The sequence below is a fragment of the Silene latifolia genome, chromosome X (genome assembly GCF_048544455.1).
Source record: "Silene latifolia isolate original U9 population chromosome X, ASM4854445v1, whole genome shotgun sequence".
NCBI lineage: Eukaryota > Viridiplantae > Streptophyta > Magnoliopsida > Caryophyllales > Caryophyllaceae > Silene > Silene latifolia.
This window is the reverse complement of record NC_133537.1, coordinates 5,329,652-5,351,151: the sequence shown is the minus strand read 5'-3', so window position 1 is coordinate 5,351,151 and position 21,500 is coordinate 5,329,652. Positions and strand designations below refer to the sequence as shown.

At 36.8% G+C, this 21,500-nt stretch overlaps 2 protein-coding genes across 3 annotated transcripts; one reads left to right on the top strand and one right to left on the bottom strand.

The window, feature by feature from the left end:
* Nucleotides 1–4,298: 4,298 nt before the first annotated feature.
* On the bottom strand, nucleotides 4,299–9,201 carry LOC141622452 (E3 ubiquitin-protein ligase WAV3-like). The gene is made up of 2 exons (XM_074438492.1): nucleotides 8,733–9,201; nucleotides 4,299–6,385 (listed from the first exon to the last, which is right to left on the bottom strand). The coding sequence occupies exons 1-2, from the start codon at nucleotides 8,943–8,945 to the stop codon at nucleotides 4,502–4,504; spliced, it is 2,097 nt and encodes a 698-aa protein (XP_074294593.1). The 5' UTR covers nucleotides 8,946–9,201; the 3' UTR covers nucleotides 4,299–4,501.
* A 1,422-nt stretch (nucleotides 9,202–10,623) lies between these two features.
* LOC141622451 (protein ELC-like) lies at nucleotides 10,624–17,657 on the top strand. 2 transcript variants are annotated; one of them, XM_074438490.1, is made up of 2 exons: nucleotides 10,624–12,031; nucleotides 17,260–17,657. In XM_074438490.1, the coding sequence occupies exon 1, from the start codon at nucleotides 10,754–10,756 to the stop codon at nucleotides 11,996–11,998; it is 1,245 nt and encodes a 414-aa protein (XP_074294591.1). In that variant the 5' UTR covers nucleotides 10,624–10,753; the 3' UTR covers nucleotides 11,999–12,031; nucleotides 17,260–17,657. The 2 variants fall into 2 exon arrangements, with proteins under 2 accessions (XP_074294591.1, XP_074294592.1); XM_074438491.1 differs by lacking the exon at nucleotides 17,260–17,657 and adding an exon at nucleotides 17,011–17,033.
* Nucleotides 17,658–21,500: the final 3,843 nt, after the last annotated feature.

Sequence of the window (21,500 nt, the reverse complement as noted above, 5' to 3'; positions counted from 1 at the left end):
AAGCTAAGCGGTCTCGATTTACGAGAAAGCCGAACCACGTGATCCCGCCAAAGAATCCCAAAGATGATCGGTCTCCCCAACCCCAACACTAACCTCGTGCACCAAACCCGGCGGGACGACGCGTCGTCAATCTCATAATGGGATTGGGTATGATCGCACATACCCAAACCGTCGTAAACACCGATCAGCCGGGTACGGCTCCGCTATGTCCATGAAACGAATACAACCAGTATACAAAGTACGAGGATGATAATCCTCCCGACGCGGCCCGTACGGATCCCACCTAATGGAAGCACAAGTAAGCCCATCCAACAACCTCCGATACTCCAACAATTTCTCCGCATTTTGAGCGAAAGGACCAACGGATCTCCAAGAACACGACCGAATTTGAGTAGGGTCAATTGCCGAAGGTGGACCGGGTCCGAACATAGGAAAATACTCATAGATCCACGATTGCAACAAGGTCAAGCAACCACCAATAGTCTTCACACCAAAGACGTGAAGCTACCCCCAATTGTCGGTACATGAAGGCAAGTACACGGCTCCCCAAGCGTAGTGGTGTACTTCATCAAGATATCATACACTAAAGGAAACAAGCGAGGACGTAACCTATCACCGATTTGTCGACAAAAGTGTCGACCCCAACACCACTGACCAAAAACCCCCGAGCAAAAACAACATCACAATTAGCTCTCGCCGTTTCACAAACTGCATCTACCAATATACCCCCACTCTTGTAAATAGGGACCTTCTTAGTAGAGTTTAACGGCAACCTCAATCGCTCGATGAAATCCCAAAGAAGCCACATACATACATAAGGGGATCCGCCAACGTCCCGTCATTACTCTCCACCTTACAATGATTAGCACAAAGAACCCGAACGCCTAAGATCTGCGCAACATCGTGAAGGAGTATGGACATCTCCCCAAAAGGCATGTGAAAACTGTTGGTGTCGGGTTGCCATCTCTCAACAAAGGCAGAAATAAGGGGCATGTTATAATTCTCGGCCATGGAATCTAATAGGTGAGAAAGACCAAGACTGGCGAAGTCATAAATAGTCTTAACTACGGAGGGAGTGGCCAACTACTCAACAACCTCGTCTTACCAAACCGGTGGTAACCGTCAAACCGGTCGACCGACCTCATTAGGAGTCGACCATAAGGTGTGGGCAATGTGGCCCCCAAAGCTAGGAATCACGTGGGGAAAGTCGGGACCACCGGGGAACACGATGATCGATCAACCAAGAGACATCCTTACCCGACTTCTTCTTCGGAGCCACCACACTACTAGAACTACCATCCGACCTCCGCCGGAAACGCCCTCCTCGGTCCGTCTACGTGGCACCCTACGCACTCGCTCAATACCCGCCTCCTCCTCACCTATCACATCACCAGACCGAACCATCTCCTCCTCCACCCGCTCATCAGTCCACGAATCGGCACTCACATCTCCAACCTCAGACTCAAACTGGAGCCCCTTTCGAGCTCGAACGTGACGGTCATTTCCTCCACCGGCCATCTATTCCAAAAAATAAGTTGAAGTAAATTAAAATTTAAAAAAAAAAAAAAAAAATTAACCCGGAACGGGGTTTATTAATAATAATTAATTAATATTTTACGTAAACTAAACGAGACGCAACAAAATTATATTTACAACAACTTGATTAATTAAATTAATTAAACAAAGAATTTATAAATATAAGTTTATGTAAATTAAAAAATATTAATAATTATTAATAATTAATTAATTTATTAATAATTAATTAATTTATAACGATAACAAAACAAGACGGAAAAAAAAATATTTAAAAAAAAAAAAAAAAAAAGTATCGACAAATTCTAAAACATAAAGAAAAAAGAAAAAAAAAAAAAAAAAAAAAAAAAACAAGACAAATGGGCGGACGAAGAACTCCTTCGTCAACTCGAGCCCAGACGAGAAGAATTCTTCGTCCAGAGCCCATATTAGACGAGGAATTCTTTCGTCTGGGCCTGGACTTGGACGAAGAAGTTCCTCGTCTGGGCCCAGTTCGTGTGTTTTCATTTTTTTTTTTTTTTTTTCAATTATTCCGTTTGATTTTCGCGAAACACGACTAAATCCGATTGAAATCAAAGCATCTATCCTAATTCCGTCACAACTTTGGCATCTATCCTAATTCCGTCACAAATTTACAAACTAAGCAAAATAATACAAAATTTTTTTAATACTAATCACATACCTTGGTTAATGTTTGAATTCGTGATGGAAATTATGCGGTCGATACGTTTTTTGGTTGAAATTTGAGTCGGGTTTTTTTTTTTTCAAAATTTGGAATATGAAAGGTAGTTATTGAATAAAAAGGAAAATATAAGGGGGAGTGTGAGGGAGGGGCAAAATTGGAAGTTCATTAAAATTGTCGACGATATTTAGTAATTTGTCGACGACCTTTAGCAGCCAGGAATAATAAAGGAAGCTAATAATGTTTGGCAAATGATGCTGCTTTCCAATTTCCATACCCCGTTATGATCCTCCATCATTTGAACGGCACAGCATATACCACTACAAAGAATAATCTCTTTTTATCAATTTAACATATATGGCCAACATGAATAATCTTTACGGATTATGAATAATGATGGAACTCAATTTCTTTTAAACTATGGTTTAATATCGGCCGCCATTTGACGCATGATCGAGTTATCAAGATTTTGAAGTTTATTACAATCGCTCAACTTTATTAGGAGGAAATTAGGTCTCTATTAATTGTCATTATTATGCACAAGTTGGGTCTTAATTACTAAATCTTATTATTATATCATAGTCTACCTATGAAACATAATCGCAGTACAACAAATCTCTACTCCGTAATTAATAGCATTTCGTATAGGTCGTTTTGTAATAATATAGTATTTATTAATCTAAATTTTATAAATATTAAAATTCGTATATTCTCCGTTAAATGTTTTACGTAATTTTAATCGACATTATTTATGTAAGATACTCACAGAGAGTTTTAGCTTCTAATACTATAAACTTACGAATAAATATATATTCTTACACTTTAACTTAATATCTTCTATCCATAGTGTGTAAATATTTAAATTCGCTTAAATTTTATCATATTTATTTGCTACAAAAACATGCATAATCAATTTGTCAAAAAAATACTGGATATTACGAATATACCCCTTGAAAAAACAAACAGAGGAAAAGAGGATATAACGTGATGAAAGTGGGAAAGCTTTATACTCTGGCATCATTGGAAAGTGGCTCTGACTAAAAACAACTTTATTCAGCCTTTTTCCTAAAAATCAAACTATAAAATTATGAAAGCGAATATTATGATACAATACAAAGGGTATCTTATGCTCACCCAAATTCAACTCTCCTTTGAAAAAAAGGGAACTTCATGTGCATGTGTGCGTTATAAAGGCACTCATCACTTTGCACAAAAGATTAAAAGGCATCGTTAAGGTCAAAAGACTTGTTTTTAAAATAATGGAAGGACTTCGGTTTAAGGTCCTGGTCTTTTCGACTAAAATAAGTTGAATTGAATTGAATTGAATGGAATGGAGATAAGCTAAATTGAATGAAGCTCAGTTGGACGTAAACTGAATTAAATGGAGTTTGGTTGAACTGAAATGAGCTAAAATTAAATCATAAAGAACCGAGTCCGTCTTTTAAAATTGAAACGGAAACATTTGTTATAGACCTATTTCTATTTTCATCAATTCTTTACGTTTGTTTTTGGCACGAAGATAAATCAAATATACACTCGGGTTTTTGATGAAAAATTATCCGTGCTACGGGATTTTTCAGGAATGCACTCGGGTTATTTGTTGTCAAAAAAAAAAAAAGGCCATTACTTTGTATTTTTCAAAAAAGTCAACTCGATAATCCCTCCATGACCTCGAATCATGACAGCTTTAGAAAAGTGATGATTTTCAAAACAACTCAAATAATTTGTGTAATACGAGAACCATACAAAATTCATATCACAACGATTTAGATTACGGTAACAATATTTTATACCAGTAGCGAAACGTTGGGTAACACAGTAAAAACAGTGAACAATGTGCAATTCAATGGGTGCTCGAACCGCGTGATCCTCAGCATCACACCGAACCACAGCCGTTCTGTACAGGCTTTGAAATCACGACAGAGTACGATTATATTTTGAGATGGTATACAGTGGTGGCCGAGTTAAGGGCAAGACAACCGGTAACACAATCATGAATCGGAACAATATTTAACAGTTACCACTTAACACCATGATCTTCACAATTACAGATATGTACAGTATAGACACAAGAAACAAAAGATAAATAAACCAACCTCCTAAATTCCTTTGTTGAGCATTTATTCATTTATGCACTTCGATGATCATAGCGACTATAACCAAAAACTTCCCAGTACAAAAACCCGAAAAAAAAAAAAAGAAAAAAAAAAAAAAGGAAACAAAAAAAGGCTTGCATCCCTTGCAACTTAAAAATATTTTTGCAACATTAAAATGTACGAGTATAAATTACCTTGGCTTCGGAGGGCTAAAGGGTAAATTAGGCCGAAGGAGCCTTCGAACATCAGGACTACTCACAACTGTGGTTTGAGACCGTGTGAGCATGTCGATCATCGAGGGTGTTTGGTAGGCCTGAATTTGGCTCGAACTATCAGCGGACCCGCCTCGTGTCGTAGCTCGCTGCCAAGAATGTGAGCTCAGACCCGATAACACATATGCCCTTCCTGATGCCTCGTAAACATGTCTGCTCTTCATTCTCTCTTGCATTTCTTTTAATTCCATATCCAGAGAAATACAAAGACGGTCCTTCTGTTTGGCTGATACAGTCTCAGACAACGTGTTTCGACAATTCTCAAGAATAGATATAGCATCACTTAGGTTTCCTTGCTCGGCTTCGGCTCTTGCCTGAGACATTGCCTCAGAGGCTTGGAGCCGATTCTGCTGTCGGTCAACATCAATGGACCGCACCTCTTCCCCGGTTAGTCTTACAGGTCTTTGAATGGTGACTTCCTCTCCTTTTAAGGTCAATGATTCCTTGGTAAAGGGATCTTTCACCAAACATTTAACTTTTAGCACGGTTGTTTCGTTGCCTGAAGATTCTGGTGAAAGATTTAAAACGAAAAGGAAATTTCTCTCTTCATCAGCATACAAATCCCCAACGTCGACCTTTCCTGAACGCCTATCGTCTGTAATATGGCTCGAGTAACTGCCAGCTTTAACCGACTGAAGCAGAACACCAGAATGAGCACATTCGATCTCCAATAGTAGTTCTTGGGCGACAACACTAAGAAGGCCACCTATGCATTGAGCAAATGCATCTTGGATGGTAGCCTCAGTCTCGATAAAGGAGAATGTACCCCCGGAAATCTCGGAAATCGAGTGCATGAGGGACGCGTCATGATCTGAGCCAAACCCGAATGTGTGAACGGGGACTCTGAAACCTGACCCACTACTCCCCTGAATTGATAGAGGGAGAAGTAATTGGTAGTTTGGTTGAGTTTTCAACACACCAGAGCCATGTACAGTGTATGTATCCTGCCCATCTGACAATAAAATAATACTCGCGACTGGGTTCTTTTCTCTACGCTCTTCCATCAGTTTCGCTCCTTTCCGAAGACCTTCGGCAATATTGGTCCCGCCATTTGCAACCAAGGAGTTGACAGCCAATAATGCCTTTTGTCTCCCAGATTCCGACATTCGACTGAGAGGGAAGAGACGTCGTGCTGTGGAAGAGAAAGCAATAACCGAAAGCCGGTCATTGGAGGTCATATTTTGAATCACAAACCCCATGGCTCGTTTAAGAAGTGCAAGTTTGGTACCCGCCATACTGCCGCTAATGTCAAGAACCGTGACAAGGTCAATAGGAGCACGAGGTGCTGAACTGGACATTGCTGCTTTAAGATTAATCAAAACAGTAAAGTCGTTGCATGACGTGGTCTTTGAAACTGAGGAGAATTCTGGATAGCTTCTGATATCAATCATTCTCGCGGGGTTATTGTCTGTTTGACCTAAAGCAGCTTTTGATGAAATTTCAGTTTGACCAACAGCCTCGTCATCGTCAAAGATAGCAGGCTCAGTTTCCTGAAATAGGGGCGTTACATGTCGGCTTGAATTTCGAGGAGAGGACGGCAGTCTGCGAAGTACAGTCATCATATTACTGCTATGGGCCGGCCAACCACTTGGGCCAATTCTCGACTTTCCAGGTACAGAATCCATATTTGGGCTTTTCAGAGGAATTTCCTTCCAACTCGCTCGGCAAACAGGGCATACATGGTTGCCATGATTCACATTTGAAGTGATGCACTGGAAATGAAATGAATGCGAGCACTCAGCCGTAAATATAGCATGACCATCTCCAGGCTTCACGGTAGTCAGGCATATCGAGCAAACTTGCTGCAATATAACAATCAAAATCTCAGACAGGCGTACAATAATTGCTACATATACTCAAAACGAAGTTTTACTGCAAAGAAATATTTAAGCGTCACACTTCGTCTCTGACAGAACTTCAGGATGTAATGCACTATATATTGGACCATTAATTGAATATGCTAATTAATCAAACATTATTTCCCCAATCATAGAATAATACTCAATTCGAACTTGAGTAAAACAACATAGATATTAAAGTCAGTCGGATATTCAAACTTCAATAGTAACCAAGGACGCAGATATGAAGCTATATGTATTCTTTTCTAGATGTTGATTAGCCAAATGTAGACCTGTCAATGATTTGCTCGAGATAACAAGATGATAAGTATGTAGCGAGATTTCAAAGGGAGAAAATTCATCACACCTTTGTGAGATAGCAATTTGTCAGCTCAAGGTTTCATAAACAATTAACTGGAAATTGACAAATTCATACTAGTCCGCATCATCTCATAAATCACATCATTCAAGTTAATAAACAAGATAAGATTGTCCAACGGTTTTTCCAATCTGTCCAATGGCTGCAATTCATGGATTATACAACGAGTATGTTGTAAGGTGGAGAATCTAGGTTTTGTGATAAAGTATTTCAGCTTTATGTTAAATAATATGAGCTTTATTAAAAAGTATTGAACTCATCCATTTACACATTAAAAACATGAACTCAGAAAAAATACATATAAGCTCGGATTCTTATACCTTGGTTCTACAATGCTTATGGTATAACTGGATGTATAATCTTATTTGTGTAATGGCTGAGATCAAACAAAAGCCGACAAAGTAAAAAAAGAAGTGAAGTAAGCTCGCACACATAATCATCGATTCTCTAATCCCGTTCGTTTTCAATCTTTTTGATGTAGTAGTTAGAGGAAAATATCTCAATAGATGACCAAGCAAATAAAGCTAACACCTACCCGAAACTCATGCCAAGTACTAAAAACATTATTGCATATACAATGCCCTCGTTAAGAAAAGCTTTTTAGACAATACGGAATTATTAGAAAAGGACCTGTACCAGCTCCATCACATCTTTAAAATAGGAAAATGTCAATAAAGTTTGACAAATAATCCACTTGCAACAAGACATTTCAGATTTGATCTCAAAGACGAAACAGTCGATCATGTTCTGAAATCTGAACTACATGTTCGGAATAACGAATTTGACAAAAACACCGAAACAAAAGAAGGCATAAAAATGTCCACACATAACTCCTACATCAAGAACATATCACATGTTAGTAAACCCCGACTAAATAGAAAGTTCATGTTGAATTTTCGACAACCTGTAATGAAAATTTTACCAACCACCGTTTTTACTCCACAATATAAGACTCGCGGAATTATTTACCGAGTCCACACATAACTCCTAGATCAAGAGCATATCACATGCTAGTAAAACCCCGACTAAATAGAAAGCTCATGTTGAATTTTCGACAACCTGTAGTGAAATTTTTACCAACCACCGTTTTTACTTCACAATAGAAGACTCGCGGAATTATTTACCGAGTCATTTAAAGTAACATTTTGACATACTCCAAAACACTCCAAATCTAAAGAATTGCAAATTATCTAATCAAAAATCGACAACCACATTAAAATTACTCTAGTTCATTGGTGTACTAGCCTGATTATATCACCAGGAAAAAGCTCGCACTGTTAATTTCACCAAGGTAACAAATCGTGTTCAAGTAAGGTCGTCTCACTGTTAATTTCACCAAGGTAACAAATCGTGTTCAAGTAAGGCTGTCTCACTGTTAATTTCAATTATTAAGATAAGTACAGATACAGGAAAACACTAGAAGTTAACAAAATTATTGAGGTGTTCCCAATTTTATAAGACCTTATTTCATACTTCACATGCACTACAACTCAATCATTAATAAATCGGTTTTTCTAACGTGTATCCTGCCACGATAAAGCTACACTTCTACAACATTTTATGTATTAAGGATATACAAATTTTAATCAAATTATTGAGGTGTTCCACAATCACTACAACTCTTTCATTAATAAATCGGTTTTTCTAACGTGTATCCCGATTCCCGGGACAATAGGACTACAGTTCTACAACATTTTATGTATTTAGGATATAAATTTTAATCAAATTAACTAATACTTCATTTGTCTCAATTTATTTAGGTTTGATTAAAATACTATTTACACAGAATTAAAAAAAAAAAAAGTAAACAATTGATTGGGACGAAGCGAGAATTAAAATATCATTATTAAATCCGAAAACTAGATCAGTCAATTGTTCGGGTTTTAAACAAAGGTAAAGAAATAACCGAGACAAAAAGAGCAATCAACGAACCTGAGAAGAGCGAGATTTGCTCAAGCTCTTAGAAAGCCTCAGCCGACCTTTAACAACCGGTTCAGCTGAACCCGCCACGGAAACCGAATCGGAAAATGAACCGGTGGAACGAAGGGTAGAATAGTCATAATCATCATTAACAATATCCGTAGGTACATAATAACACAACTTCAAACCAACCGCCCTTTTAACTTTCTCCCATTTACTCACCATCCCTACTAATTTCTATTTTTACAAAAATATCGATATCGCTTCGAGTTTCAAAGTCGATATTGTATGATATAAGACGGTCTTAAGCGAGAATTAATATAGACGAGGAATAAGTTGAGAAGGCGGCTGAAAATGTGTACTAATCGTGATAAGGTGTATATAAACGGCAGCCATTTTAAGGGATTTTGACCTTTGGAGAAGTTGTTGGAGTAATAGGATTAGGAGGATTAAGTTGTTTTTGTGTGTGTGTGTGTTATTTGTGGTGGTGGTGGTAGTGTTATTGGTTTTATTGTTGGAAAAGTAGCCGGTATAAATGTCGCTCTAGTGGAATATATTGGAAAAATTCTTACTTTTTTTTTTATTAGATAGATTATATTCTCTAAAATACCCCTTGCATTTTGACTTTTTTTTTTATAGGTTGAAATTGTTGAATCTAGTGCTTTGATTAGTAGTGTGTAACAGCTGGAGGGCTAGCCTCCTTTTTGGGTTTTTTTTTTTCAAAGCCCAGGTAGATGTTCTTTATTGAATTATGCTATAAGACGGTATTATTTTTTTTAGGTCTAGTTTTTTTTAGGTTGAATGAAGTTGAACCGAACTAAAGTGAGCTACGCTTGATTAAAATTATATGAGATAAATAGAGCTAAAATAAGCTGAATTGAAATGAGATGAAGTGAGCTAACTAAGCTGAATGAGAGCTGAAATTAGGTTAAAAATTACAGAACATTGTTGGCCTTACGTAAAAAGTTTGTAAAAAAATAGGTTTTTCAATATCACCTTCTCACTTATTTGATTCGGTTAAATTAAAATGCTTTGTAAATTTTATGCTTGTAAATATGTTAATACTTTTGTTTTCAATCTGAGATATGATTCTCTAACCCTACACTTTTATCAAACATCTTATTAAAAGTTGTTATCATTCTAAATTATAATGTAAAGATTATTTGAATATATGTGGAAAATTTGCAAGAATTTTAGGATAGGGGATTTATTGTATATGATGTTTGAAACCAAAATGTAAATGGGTGTTTATGGGTATGTGAGAGAGTATTCTTAATTGTTGGTGTGGTGTTTAGTGGTAGGGACCCCTTCAAAAACCAGCTTGTTCCGACCTTTTAACAGTATTTATAGATAGATACGTGGGAGACCATGTACGAAGTGAGCCAAGTGTAGACCTAGGCCTAAATGTGAGATCGACGCCCAAATGTGGATTCAGACATGGACCTTCCACATTTGAATTTGGGTGATTTATGTCTGAATGTCTAATTCTAAATTTAAATGTATGTGTCCCCTTTAAATCAAAATTATCATATTATTATAATATTAATATTGATTTGTGATGGGTTTAGTAATCATTTATATAGATTTGTATCTTGTTGATCAGAAGTTTGAAAAATAAGAAAAAAGTAAATTGAAATTCAAAATAGTCAATAACTAATTTTATTCATAAAATCTCATTTGTGACGGATATCATTTTCTCCCACAAAATACTCATGAAGAGGTGAGTGGGGAAGCACATGGGGTGCCCCACCTTGTCCCTCTCCCTTTTTGTGAGAGGTCACAAGCTTGTGACGGAATTAATTCATCCCAAACAAGACATTTTGAATTTTATTTATTAGGTCTTAAACAAGAATTTGTGGTTTTTATTAACCTCTTTCAACCATTTTGGAAAACGGAACCTTCCTAGTTCCTAGCTCCCCCATGGCCCATACCACATAAAAAGTTAGAAACTCAAAAACGATTTGATATCCGATCACCTCAAAACCCAATTCTTAAACACACAAAAATCCCAATTTAACCACCACCACCGCACAATGACACCACCACCGCCACAAACACCAGGACACAGCGCACAAACCCTACAATTCCTAAGCAACATCCTCTCACAACGCGGTCCATCTTCCGTCCCATACACCGAAGACGTCAAATGGCTAATCCGTCAACACTTAATCTCTCTTTCCGATACCTTTCCGTCTCTCCATATCAAATCCGCCATTTTCACGCATAACGATGGTCGCACCGTTAATCTCCTCCAAAGCGAAGGAACAATTCCTATGATTTACCAAAACGTTACGTATAATATTCCGATTATTATTTGGCTTGTTGAATTATATCCGCGGCATCCTCCGCTTGTTTTTCTTAATCCGACTCGCGATATGATTATTAAGCGGCCGCATAATCATGTTACTCCTTCTGGTATGGTTAATGTTCCGTATTTGCAGAATTGGATTTATCCGAGTTCTAATTTGGTTGACCTTGCGAAAAACTTGGGAGTCTGTTTTGCGCTTGACCCCCCGCTTTATTCGCAGAGGCCTAGTAATTACAATTCAAACCCTAACCCTAACCCTAGTTATACTCGCCCCAGTCCCGGTATTAATAGTTCTCATAACCCTAACCCTAACCCTAACCCTAATCCGAATGCTAATGTTAATGCACTAAGTAGCATAGGGAGTAGGTTAGGGTTAGGGTTTGGGGGGTATGGGAGTGGGATTGGGAGGACGGAGGAGGCGGGGGAGGTGTATAAGAGGAATGCGATAAATAAGTTAGTGGAGATGGTGCACGGGGATATAGGAGGGATGAGGAAAGAGAGGGAAGGGGAGATGGATGGATTGTTTACGGTGCAAGGAGCGTTAAGAGGGAGAGAGGAGAGGGTGAATAGAGGGTTGAAAGAGATGGTGGAGGAGAAGGAAGGGTTGGAGAATCAATTGCAGATGGTTTTGACGAATGCGGATGTGTTGGAAGGATGGGTGAGGGAAAATGAGGATAAGTTGGGAAAGAAGAATGTTGATGAGGTTGATGAGGTGTTTGAGCCGTGTGATGTTTTGTCGAAACAGATGATTGAGGCGAGTGCTAGTGATTTGGCGATTGAGGATGTGATTTATTCGCTTGATAAAGGGGTTCAGGAAGGGGTTATTCCGTTTGATCAGTATTTGAAAAATGTCAGGTTGTTGTCTAGGGAACAGTTTTTTCATCGGGCTTTGACTGCTAAGGTTAGGGCGGTTCAGATGCAGGCTCGTGTTGCTAGTATGGCTGGTCGCGCGTCCCACTATGTTATGTGACTTCGTCTTCTTGCTTGCTAGTATGGCTCCCAGGTAGAACTTCGCTCTTGTCTCCGTTGTTTTTTTGCGTTTTTGTCACAGTGATGTCACAAATGATATAGATCGCGTAACTTTAGGTTGCTGTTGAGATTGTTCTTTATGCTTGTTAATTTCTTAGTTTGATCGGATTTCGTTTGTGGTAACATATGGCCTTGTCATTTCATTTGTGTTTTTTTTTGAGGAAGTTAGTATAAGAACTTAGGATGCAGATGTGTGCATTGCGATTCTACGTTTCTATTAGAGCTGAGCTGGCCAGATACGTTCTTTTTGGTTTTGTTTGAGACACACTCCAATGGAGTTTTTGGCTTTAACTAAGATTCCTTACTTTCATGTAGAGAGCATTTGAGATTGTACCATGAATTTTGACCAGCGTTCACATTTTTAAAAACTGTGAGATGGCGTATATAGTCGACTTTTTATGGTACGTCGAACTTGAATAGGTTTGTCAAAGAAAACAAATGTCATATAGAATAGGTGACTCCAGGTCTATATCTGGTGTAAACTGCTGTAACATCTCAAGTTCATCTTTAATATCTGGTTTTCATTGGTAAGGCCCATGTGGCTCTGCTTTTGCTTTCATCTTCAACCATTTCATGACGACTAAATTGATGGGTCATTGTGGAAATCCAATCGAGCTGTCTATATGTATTTGTGAAATAGGTTAAATTGTGAACCTTTATAGAGTATTCAAGGTTGTGTTTAGACATTCATGAATTATGGCTAGCATTCACATATTGATTCATTTGTGAAACGACCTAGATGCAAAACTGTATCATGCATTTGGAGCCTGGGTAGGTTAAATAGTGATATTTGTCTAAGGAAATAAATCTCAACTAGTATAAGAACTTGGGATGCAGATATGGCGTGTCATTTCATGTTTGTTTTTTTGAGGAAATTAGTTTAAGAACTTAAGATACAGTTATGCATTGCGATTTTACGTTTCTGTTAGAGCTGAGCTGGCCAGCTATGGTGTTTTTGATTTTGTGTGAGACACACACTGATTAGATAGTTTCTGGCTTTAACTTAATACTTACATGTAATTCATATTGAACGGCTGGGCATCTTCAAACAAGTTTAAAGAACATTTGGGGTCATACCATGAAATTTGACCAGCTTTCACATTTTAAAAAAGTGTAAGATGGTGTAGATTCATGACTGTTTATGGCACGTTGAACTTGAATAAGTTCAAAGAAACAAATGTCATATTGAATAGGTGACTCTTAAGTCTATATCTAGTGTTCACAAGTGCAATATCTCAAGCTCATCCTTTTGTTCTTACTCTCGCTGCTTTTCGTTGGTAAGGGCTATGTAGTTTTGCTTTTGCTTTCATTTTGAGTTTGGCACTTGATAGTGGGGGTTAAATGTTTCAAATTAAAGGATAAACTAATGGGATTCATTGTGGAAATATGTTCAACCATGAACGTTTATGGAGTATTCGACCATTGTGTTAGACATTCATGACTTCTGGCGGCTAGCATTCGCATTTTCATTCATGCGTGAGATGACCTAGATGCACAACTGTTTAATGCAGTTGGAGGTTGATTAGGTTAAGGGAGAGACATTGTCTAAGGAAATAAATCTTAAGTTGAAAAGGTGACTCTTGGTCTTATTTCTAGTCTATGCTGGAGTAATCTCACTAGTTTGACCTTTTGCTCTTGCTCTCTTTGATTTTCCTTGATGAGGTTTATATGGGTCTTCTTTTGCTTTCGTCTTCGACGGTTTGGCACGATGAAGTATTCTACACCATACAAGTATTCTAAACTATAAATGTACCCTTGCCGTCCTGGTCAATAGTTATCACTTGAGGTTGGCATTAAGACCAAGGAGGGTCAAATACCTCATTTACCCTTCGCTTGTACCTTCTCCACAGACTCCCTGTTGTCCTCTGATTTCTTTTTCCCTCGTCCAGTTTTCTTTTTGTCTCTCATCCTCTCATTACTGTCGACCCAAGACCACCACATTAAGTTCATCAAATAAATCTCCCAATTTTTTATTAACACCATTCCGTTAATTGTAAGCCACAGTAAATTAAAAGTTTAAAGAAGTAATATCGGAGGTGGGTTTCAGATGTAAGTTGACACGAGGTTTGAATTCCAATCGGCTTTGAATGTTCATTCTTTTCTTCTAAACCTTCTTTTTACTTCTTTTGGAGTTGTCGAAAATGATAATGGGGGCTGAGGTGAGGGGGCTATATAGGCAGTGGATTTAGGGTGGTCAGAATGATAGTGATGGTTAGCACTTGTTGGATGGTTGAAGTTCTGGGATGGTTGAATATTGATGGGGGTTCTCGGTAGTGAGTGGGGCGATGATCGCCAGTGCGTACGAGATAGAGATAGCCGGAAATGGGTTGTGCAAATGAAGACAGTGGGTCCGTGGCTGAGGTGAGAAGAATGGTGGTTGGGGTGGGATGTCCATAGGCCATAGCTAAAGGGCGTTGGGAACTAGGAAGTTTGGGTGATGACGCATAAAAGTCTGACAAAAGGACAAAATAAGATTGTCAACGTGGAAGGGGTAAATGGGTAATTTTGAAAGGGATACTTACCAAATATGGAAATAGATGGCTTCTCAACGTGACGGAGGGAGTTATACAATAGATCTTTGAGATCTGACTTCTCTACCTATGTCCATTTGTTTGCATATGGGAAATCTTTTTAAGGTTATTGTATGTGTAAATTTGATTATTAATAATTTGATAATGACGTTGATTTTACTTGTAAACATAAGTATAAAAAGTGAAAGGATAATGCAGGGGAAATTTAAAAAGTAGGAAGAAAAAAGAAAGAAAAACGCAGGAAGTATAATTTTAGCCATAAAGAAAGAAATGCGGATTTGATTTGTTGTTTCTCTAGTGTATTATGTATATTGTGTAGTTTATATGATGGGTGCTAGGAATGTAAAATTGAGTTTGCTTTTGAATGGAGATTCTTACCCTAGCTAGGACAAGTAATGAAGCCTGTTATTTTGCTTAAGCTCTTTGTCGGTTGTTCACTTGTTCAGTTCTACATGATTTTCTCACTTTTTAAAGAGTTTTGACTACATAAAAAAAATAACCATCGAAGTAGTTTCATTTACTTGGTAGTTTTTTCCCCATTTGCATTTTAAACTTGAAATTAATCGAAGTTACCCCTTATAAAGTGGAGAATATACAGTAAGTTACAGGGTCATTACAATTCTCTGGTCTATGGCTGTTCTATTCTGGCATGTAGATATCCTATACGCCAAACTGGGTCAGGTTTCGAGTAACCTTCATATGTTCATTGCTCATTCATGACCTTGAGAAAGTGCCGCCTTCCCTATTTATTCCTAGTTAAACACTATCCAAACATTGTACAATTTTCTTTTGAAGTAGGCTATGTTGTCTCGGCATAATTATGTGAATCCAGAACGTTTGACAAGTGACCAATAACGATTTTCTGATGTTTGGGTTGAAATCATTAGTGATTCAGATCTCTTACCATCTTTGGAATTTTGGGTTGGAACCAGATAGAGATGAAAATTCACGTTCTTAGCTTTCTGACAAGAGCACCATTATTCTGATCAATAGAAAGTGAAATGAAGTTAATCTCTCAAAACTGACTCCGGTCAAACTGAAATTCCTAAAGAAAGTTTTTGGTCCTAGGTTTTGTTCATCTCAAAATTTAATTAATTCTCAACCTTCAAATGAAAGAGTAATGTGTACCATGAACTTGCCTAAGTCGTAGTACTAAGTCTTTGGGGACTGCAGACTGCTTGTAATGAAGAGAAGAACATGGGCGTGGACTGGTGATGGACTTGTGGAAGTAAAAAAGTAGATGGATCTGGGAATGAGCTTATGTAAGTTTACGAGGACAATACTACGAGAGTTGGTTGATGTGGTGGAACCCATGAGAATAAAGGTTTAAATGGTGTAGCCTATATACTGTCTTGGCATAATTATATGAATCCAGAACGGTTGATACAAGTGAAATCGATAATGATTCAACATTAATGAGTGGGTTAACATTAGGGAGTCAGATCTCTTATCATTTTCTGTATTCTGGGTTGAAACCAGATAGAGATGAAAATTCACGGCTTTAGCTTTCTAATAAGAGCAGTAGAGCACCATTATTTTGATCAATAGCAAGTGAAGATAATCTGGCAAAACTGATGCTGGTCAAACTAGAAATTCAATAAAAGTACTAAAGTAACTTTTCGGTGCTATGTTTTTTTCATGTGAACACTAAGTAATCTCGAACTCCAATGAAAGTAATGTTCAAACGGGAAATTTAATAAAAGCGCTAAAGGAACCTTCAGTCTTTGGTTTGTTCATTTGAACATATAATTATTTCTCAACTTAATGTGTACCATGTCCTTACTTATAGTCATAGTATTAAGTCTCTGGGGACTACTTGTAATGAAGAGACATTGGTTTGGTGACGGACTTGTCGAAGTCAAAAAGAAGATTAATCTTGGGTGGGCTCATTTGAAGAGGACAATACTATGAGGCTTGGTTGATGTGGAACTCATGAGAATAAAGGATTTAGATAGTTGATTTGGACTAGATCTCAAAAAGTCTTGCTAGCGCATCTATGCGGTGTCACAGGAGCCTTTCCATGAGTGCAAGCCTGCAAGGTACTACCGTATCAGAGTCTAAAGACAGCAACTTGACTTTGTTTGAGCCATATAGAAATGAGATTTGTTTTCATATCCTTTGTCCTTTAAGCAGTGGGGCTATGGATTTTGAGTTTATGGATCGGTAGTCGGGGAAAAATAATCCGGTTGATTGATTATGCTGGTAATAAATTACTACCCCTTATTATAGTATGTGCGCCTAGAGGAGTACACACACATTCACAAAGGAAGCTTGAGCTTAATGCAAATACCTAAAATATCATCTGTTTTAGATAATGTTTATGTTAGCTGACGCCAAATCATATGGCGGTTAAGGACCTAAGGCTATGTTGCTGTAGGTTACTCTTGAGCTCGTTGTATAAATACTTTAGGGTTGGTTGCAGGTCATGTTCCTGTGTACTCATCGACGTCTTTTTCAACTAGCTTTACAAATTACAATTATCTTCCATGTTTTTTATACCAGGTTTGTCTTTCTAGAAGGTAGTAACTTTCTTGCTAAATCAAACATGTTGATGTGTTTTTTTGCGGTTAAAAGTTACTTTGTGATATAGGTTTTCTGTCAACTTTTGCTGCCTTCATCTGAATTGAGTTACCCGAGTAATGAATTGATGCCTATTTATTTATTATTGCAGGGTTAAAGGAACTGTTCCTTCATGCCTTATTTCTCAGTCAAGTTTCAATTGAAATGTTGATCCGAGATTGCTGAAGGGGTTTCTGATGGAATAATTTTATAGTCGTGTTTTCTGCGTCACTTGTTTATATCATATAAAATATTAATAGTGGTCGCAATGACAATATATAGTATAGCGTTGATGCATGTCTATTGGAAAAGTTATCGAGTTCTCTTGTCGCTGCTGCTGGTTTATAGGTTGAATTTCTGTACACACTAGTTTCAGAAATACTGTCTTCCGTTTGATCACTTGGTAGCGATACATTGCTGAGTTACTTGCCATTTGTGTGTGTGGGTGTGTTTGGAATGTAAAATAAACATGGTACATATAATATGAATATCCGTACATTTGTTCTGGCATTTGTTTGGCGAATGATGCCGATGTTGATCAACTCTAGCAGGCTAATTTAACTGATAAAGTCGTTGATTGGCTATTCTCCGTCGTTATGATTTACTCCGTATGTTTTTATTCTGTCAACGTTAAAATTGCCCCAAGTCCTTGTCAATGCAGAAAATCCGATATTTTTTCCGCCTCGGTAGATTGGGAGAGTATGACAAAAAAAAAATAAGTTATGGTAAAACACAAATTCTTATTTCAGACCGTCATATCCGCCTGAAATTATCAGACGGATACCATTTCCTCTCACAGAAAACCCATTTAGGGTGTGAGTGGGAAAGCACATGGGGTGTCCCACCACCCATGTGCTTCTCACTTGTGAGAGGTCTTATTGCGGTCTGAAATAATGCGGTCTTAAGCAAGACGGACTGATGGTAAAAATGTGTTTGGTAGCAGATTGCAAAAGGGTAACTTCCCAAGAAAAACAAGTCTTTTATGAGATGGGATGGTACCAAAACATAACAATACTCCTTACTAAATGTGGCTATTGAGTTCCCCTTCTTCAATACTTGCGTGCAAAGGTCACATTCGGGTTTTGGTGACGGGAGATAAGATGTTCTCGTTTTAGTTCAACAGAAAAAAAGTCGCACTGATCGCTACGCCATAAATAATGATCCAACATTTCGGGCCTCGACTTGTTCATTTCCACACGTAAAAATAAAACGTAGGAAAATGACGAACGGAGAAAGTTTTACTTTACTGTGGTTAAGATCTTTTTTCTTGGTGTAAAGGAGCCACACGGTCAATTTTGATGCTAACGGGGTTCAAACCCATATCATGAACATCATCACTCATGATTTTACTAACTAAGTTAGTTGATATCTGCATTGTGGCCAAGATCTGATGTTATGATCTTTGACCGCCTAGCGAAAAATTAAACTTATTATTATTATTATTATTATTATTATTATTATTAAGGTTTTTCTAACCTATGCCCACTAGCCATAGTAGGCATAGGATAAGAAATCAAAAAGGAAAGAATTGAATGCATTTCTTGTAAAAGAGAAGTAAAAGTGATGAGATATTGCAATTTCCCATAAAAATAGCATTTAATTCTTTCCTTTTTTGATTTCTTATCCTATATAGTGGGCATAGGTTAGAAAAACCGTTATTATTATTATTATTATTATTATTATTTTATTATTATTATTTGTGTTAGTAAAGAATCAAGACCAAGAAGGTGACAACTTGGTAAACACATTAATTAAGATAATTAAGTAGTGAATTGGGATTCAAACACTTTGCTTTGAATTCAGAGTAAGTCTTTAAGATGTAAGCATGGAAGTGTTGAATTTTAACATTGGGATACAAAAAAAGCTCGAAACTTGTTGCTTAGGTTTCGTGTATTTGGTTTTAATTAATTAATTAGCAATTTATTGTTTTTATAAACTTGATTATTGTATTATTAAATTAGTAATATAATTATGTGCAAACCAACAGCTGTTTTGTGGTGAACATGTAATGCAATTAAAGTGAATTTAATGAAATGTGGTAAACTTGAAAATTGACCCACTTTTGTCGCTGAATAGAAGAGACCACTCTGTTTCAGGATGTTTGGAAGGTTTTGGGATTTGCTACCACTAACTATCTTTCATTAAGGATGATATTAATAATATTGTGTCTTCCCTTTTCCTTTTCCTTTTTTGCTTTTGTAGTAAATAAAACTCTATTCAATTTAATTCAGTTCAACTTTATTTCTTTTCACAAATCTACTCTTACTTCCGCTTCTCTTTAAAAAAAAAACAAAAAAAAAAACAAATCTACTCTTACTTTAATTTCATTCAGTTTAGCTTCTTTCAATCGAACAGAGCAGGGCCTAAATTAAAGTTTAGTTGTATGGTAAAGCCATGTGTGATAATACTTGGGGATGGAGGTTTAAATTATTAACTATGTGTGTAGATATTTAAGACTCAATTATTGAGCTAAAGGGAAGATAATTTCACTGAATATGAAAAACCAACGGGCTTGTAGATTAGTAGATGTAAGATTGTAAGGTACTTTAGTTTAGTTGTATGGTAAAGCTCTGAGTGATAATACTATGTGATACTCATGAGTCATGAGCTGAGCAGTGGCGAATCTTGGAGTAAATGATAAGGCAGCAAGCCAAAGTTTAAAATACTAACTTTGTGTGTGAATATCTAAGACTCATACGTTGAGCTAAGGGGGCTGGATGATAATTGTACATTGAAATATGAATTCCAGCGAGGGTTGCTCCCCTCCCGACATAACTATGATCCTCCACTGCTCATGACTTGATCGAAAGCCGTTTAACATTAAATTTGCCCTTGTTAGTAATTTTACAAAAGAAAGAAAAAAAGTTCGCATTTATTCCGTATCTTTTAAAGGAAAAGTATGTACTCCCTTTATACCACACCAATGGTAACATGGATTCACTTTTTTCCTCACAAAAAACGGGTCCATGTTACTATTGGTGTAGTATGAAGGGAGTATATATTATAGTGTGATTATATACGATTTAACAATAATACATAGACGTATATACTCTCATTGAGTCTCACTACAGATTTATATATATTGATGAAAATAGTTATGAATAAGTATTATCTCGATCTATATCTTTTTTTATAAGGAGTTCGTTTTCAGATATAATTACAAATATTCAATCAAATATCTTTCTTACATGCACCATCATTATTTGTAGAAATATTTGTATTAGTAAAACTTATTACAAATTCGGAAAAAACATAAATTTTAACAATCAGTCTTAGTTAAGACAGTCTTACCTTAAGACGTCTAATATCACTCCTTTTATTTTTGTTTTATTTAAATCGTTTGTGAGTATTATCTTAACTTAAGACGATTTTAAATAAGAATATGTGTAATTTTAAATGAAGATCCTAGATTTCTCATAATATTTTTTTTTTTGGTGTTGACTATGAGTATCCCTTACCGACAGTTAGGACAATCTCTTTCGATGTACTGAAGGCAATTTAATAGGTTGACCCCTCCCAAGTTTAGATTTCCAATAATATGGAGGCTTGGCAGTGTATTAATGTGAGTTTAATAAAAATGTACGAAAAAAGACATAGTCTAAGTGTAGGTGATTAAAATCCCCGTAGAAAAGAGATAGCTGTTTTTTGTGTTAATTATGATCCATGCATGTGAGCTTTATTAATGAGACCCACCTTCGATGCTACAGAAAAACATACTCGTACATCAACAAGTCACTCTAATTAAAGTCAGACAGCTTTGCAGTTACATCATTTTTGCATGGCCAATGCTTTGTCTTTTCATTCATATCTTACATCTAAGATTGATCAAGAGTATGAATGTACGTATGTATGTATGATTCATATACATTAATTTCATTTGATTTTATGGGTTTAATTAAGAATGGTCTATATTGCTAGATTCATACCATATGTAAGAGTACGGCCACGGGTGACAGCGAGCTGAGCTGAACACGAGTTTGACCTTGCTCGATTTGTACTTGTTAAACAAAATTCGAGTTCAAGCCAATCTCGAGCTTTTCGATCAATTATCAATTTTGCATGGCCGATGCCCTGTCTTTTGATTCGTTCATATCTAACATTAATATTCTAAGAGTACTATGAATTAATGAGTGTGTGTATTATTCATATATATACATTGATTGATTTTATGGGTTTAATTAAGAATGTTCTACATTGCTAAATCATACTCCCTCTATCCCGGTCATTTGTTGTCCTTTTCTATTTTAGGGTGTCTCAGTCATTTGTTGTCCTTTCTATTTTAAGAATGAACTTGATGAGTAATTTGATCATTCTCATTCAATTTGTTCCACTTGTCATTTAGTTATTGGTCTT